Here is a 1,700-nt window from a genome sequence, read left to right on the forward strand (position 1 = left end):
AGCCGCAAGAGTTGTCTTGTGAACCTCGTGAGACGGCCTCATTGTTCTGGGAGACCAGGCGCTCCAACACCCGTTGGAGGTAGTACACTCTGATGGCGGACGAATGGTCATTGGCTTTGGGGCACGGTTTCCCCTCGTAGGACAGAACGGCTGTCAAGCATTGCAGCAGACAGGTGTTTCCGGGATAGGTAAGCTGCAAAAAAGTGGTTAGAAGATATATCAACCAAGTTTTGAAAGGCTTTTCTCACCTTTTTCCCGCAGTTTTCCAGGTCAAGATCCAATATTTGCTGACAATCGTTTCTCAGCGTTTCTGCCAGGTCTGGGTGCATTCCCCAATGTGTAAACATCCTCCGTTCCTCCCTCCAATCGACAATGGCCACAACGAAATGATTAGGACTGTCCCACGATAGTTTGCACCCGTCCCGGACATTGCAAAGGATGATAGCAAAGGAGGGTATTTTCCCCAATTGAACCGCGTTTAAAAGCGGATGAACCTTGGAAGGATTTGTCTTCGACATGCCCGCCTTGGAAAGTGGATGAGTTGGAGAGTGTTCGATCACGAGCCAGGAGTGTTCAGATGAGAGTTCATGAAACACCCCAGCGCGAATGAACTTTCCATCTTTAAACTCGTTGAGTCCATTCTTTGGGAACTGCTTATGTCCCCACTCGATCATTTCATTAAGCCTCTTCGAGTAAGGCCCCTTGAAATTGGGCATCGTGAGAATTGAACGTGGCTTTTGGAGTTCCAAGGCATCAACATCGACAATGATGGGCTTGGACGCGGACACGGCGTCGGTGGTGTCGGGCATATCGACAACGAGTCCGGGAGGGTCGGCTGCATGCTGAGCGGGACTGCTGGGGGGATTGCTAACTCGCGACTGGATTTCGGGACCGCCACCTGCAGATGCGGCGCCGGCAATGTCGGCTGTGTCGGCGGTGTCGGCAATGTTGGGCATATCGATACCGAAGCCGGAATGGCCGGCTGTATGCTGAGCAGGACTGCCGGGCGACGTTTGTTCCCCGGGATTGCCGCCTGCGGACGAGGCATCGGTAGCGTCGGACATATCAATATCGATGCCGAGGTCGGAAGGGTCGGCTGCATCCTGAGGGGGACTGTTGGGGGACCTGTCGGGGAGGGTTCTAAGGGGACTGCCGATTCGGGACTGTATTTTGGGACTGCCGATTCGGGACTGTATTTTGGGACTGCCGATTCGGGACTGTATTTTGGGACTGCCGCTTGAGGGTGAGGCGCTGGCGACGCCAGACACATCCAGGTAGTAGTCGTCATCAAGTATTTTGGGCGTTGGCGCAGACCCGCCTTCGCCCCAGAAGGTTCCAAAATTGCCGGCGAAACTGGTAGGGCTGCCACTGTCTGCTTGGCCGATACCCGCCGTCGTTAACGCAACTGAGGGGGGCAAGAGGCCTGATGCAGGTGCCCCCAAAACCGCATCTAAAGTCGATAGTTAGCTTTTGTATGGCGGTTGGCTGCATACTGTGGCTACTTACCAGTCCCGGCCGCATTTTGTTGGCGAAGCTTAACCTCCTGTTTAAGCTTTTCCACCTCGGCTTGTAACTGCTCGGTTTTCTGTTTAAGCCGCAGCTCGCCTTGAATCCGGAGAATTTCAATCTCTTCAGCGTGCCGTTGGGCCAGCTGCCTCTCGATGTTCTCAGCAATTTCCTGGCGCAGTTTGTCACGCTCC

The 1,700-nt window shown here is 54.2% G+C and overlaps 1 protein-coding gene across 1 annotated transcript; it reads right to left on the bottom strand.

Moving 5' to 3' along the window:
• Positions 1–390: 390 nt before the first annotated feature.
• GGTG_14188 (hypothetical protein) lies at positions 391–1,423 on the bottom strand (the record flags this gene model as incomplete). Its single annotated transcript, XM_009232115.1, has 2 exons — positions 391–396; positions 495–1,423. Coding segments are annotated over 2 exons (935 nt in total), but the record flags the coding sequence as incomplete, so codon positions are not given.
• Between the last annotated feature and the right edge of the window lie 277 nt (positions 1,424–1,700).

This window comes from Gaeumannomyces tritici (genome assembly GCF_000145635.1).
Source record: "Gaeumannomyces tritici R3-111a-1 unplaced genomic scaffold supercont2.168, whole genome shotgun sequence".
NCBI classification, from domain to species: Eukaryota; Fungi; Ascomycota; class Sordariomycetes; order Magnaporthales; family Magnaporthaceae; genus Gaeumannomyces; species Gaeumannomyces tritici.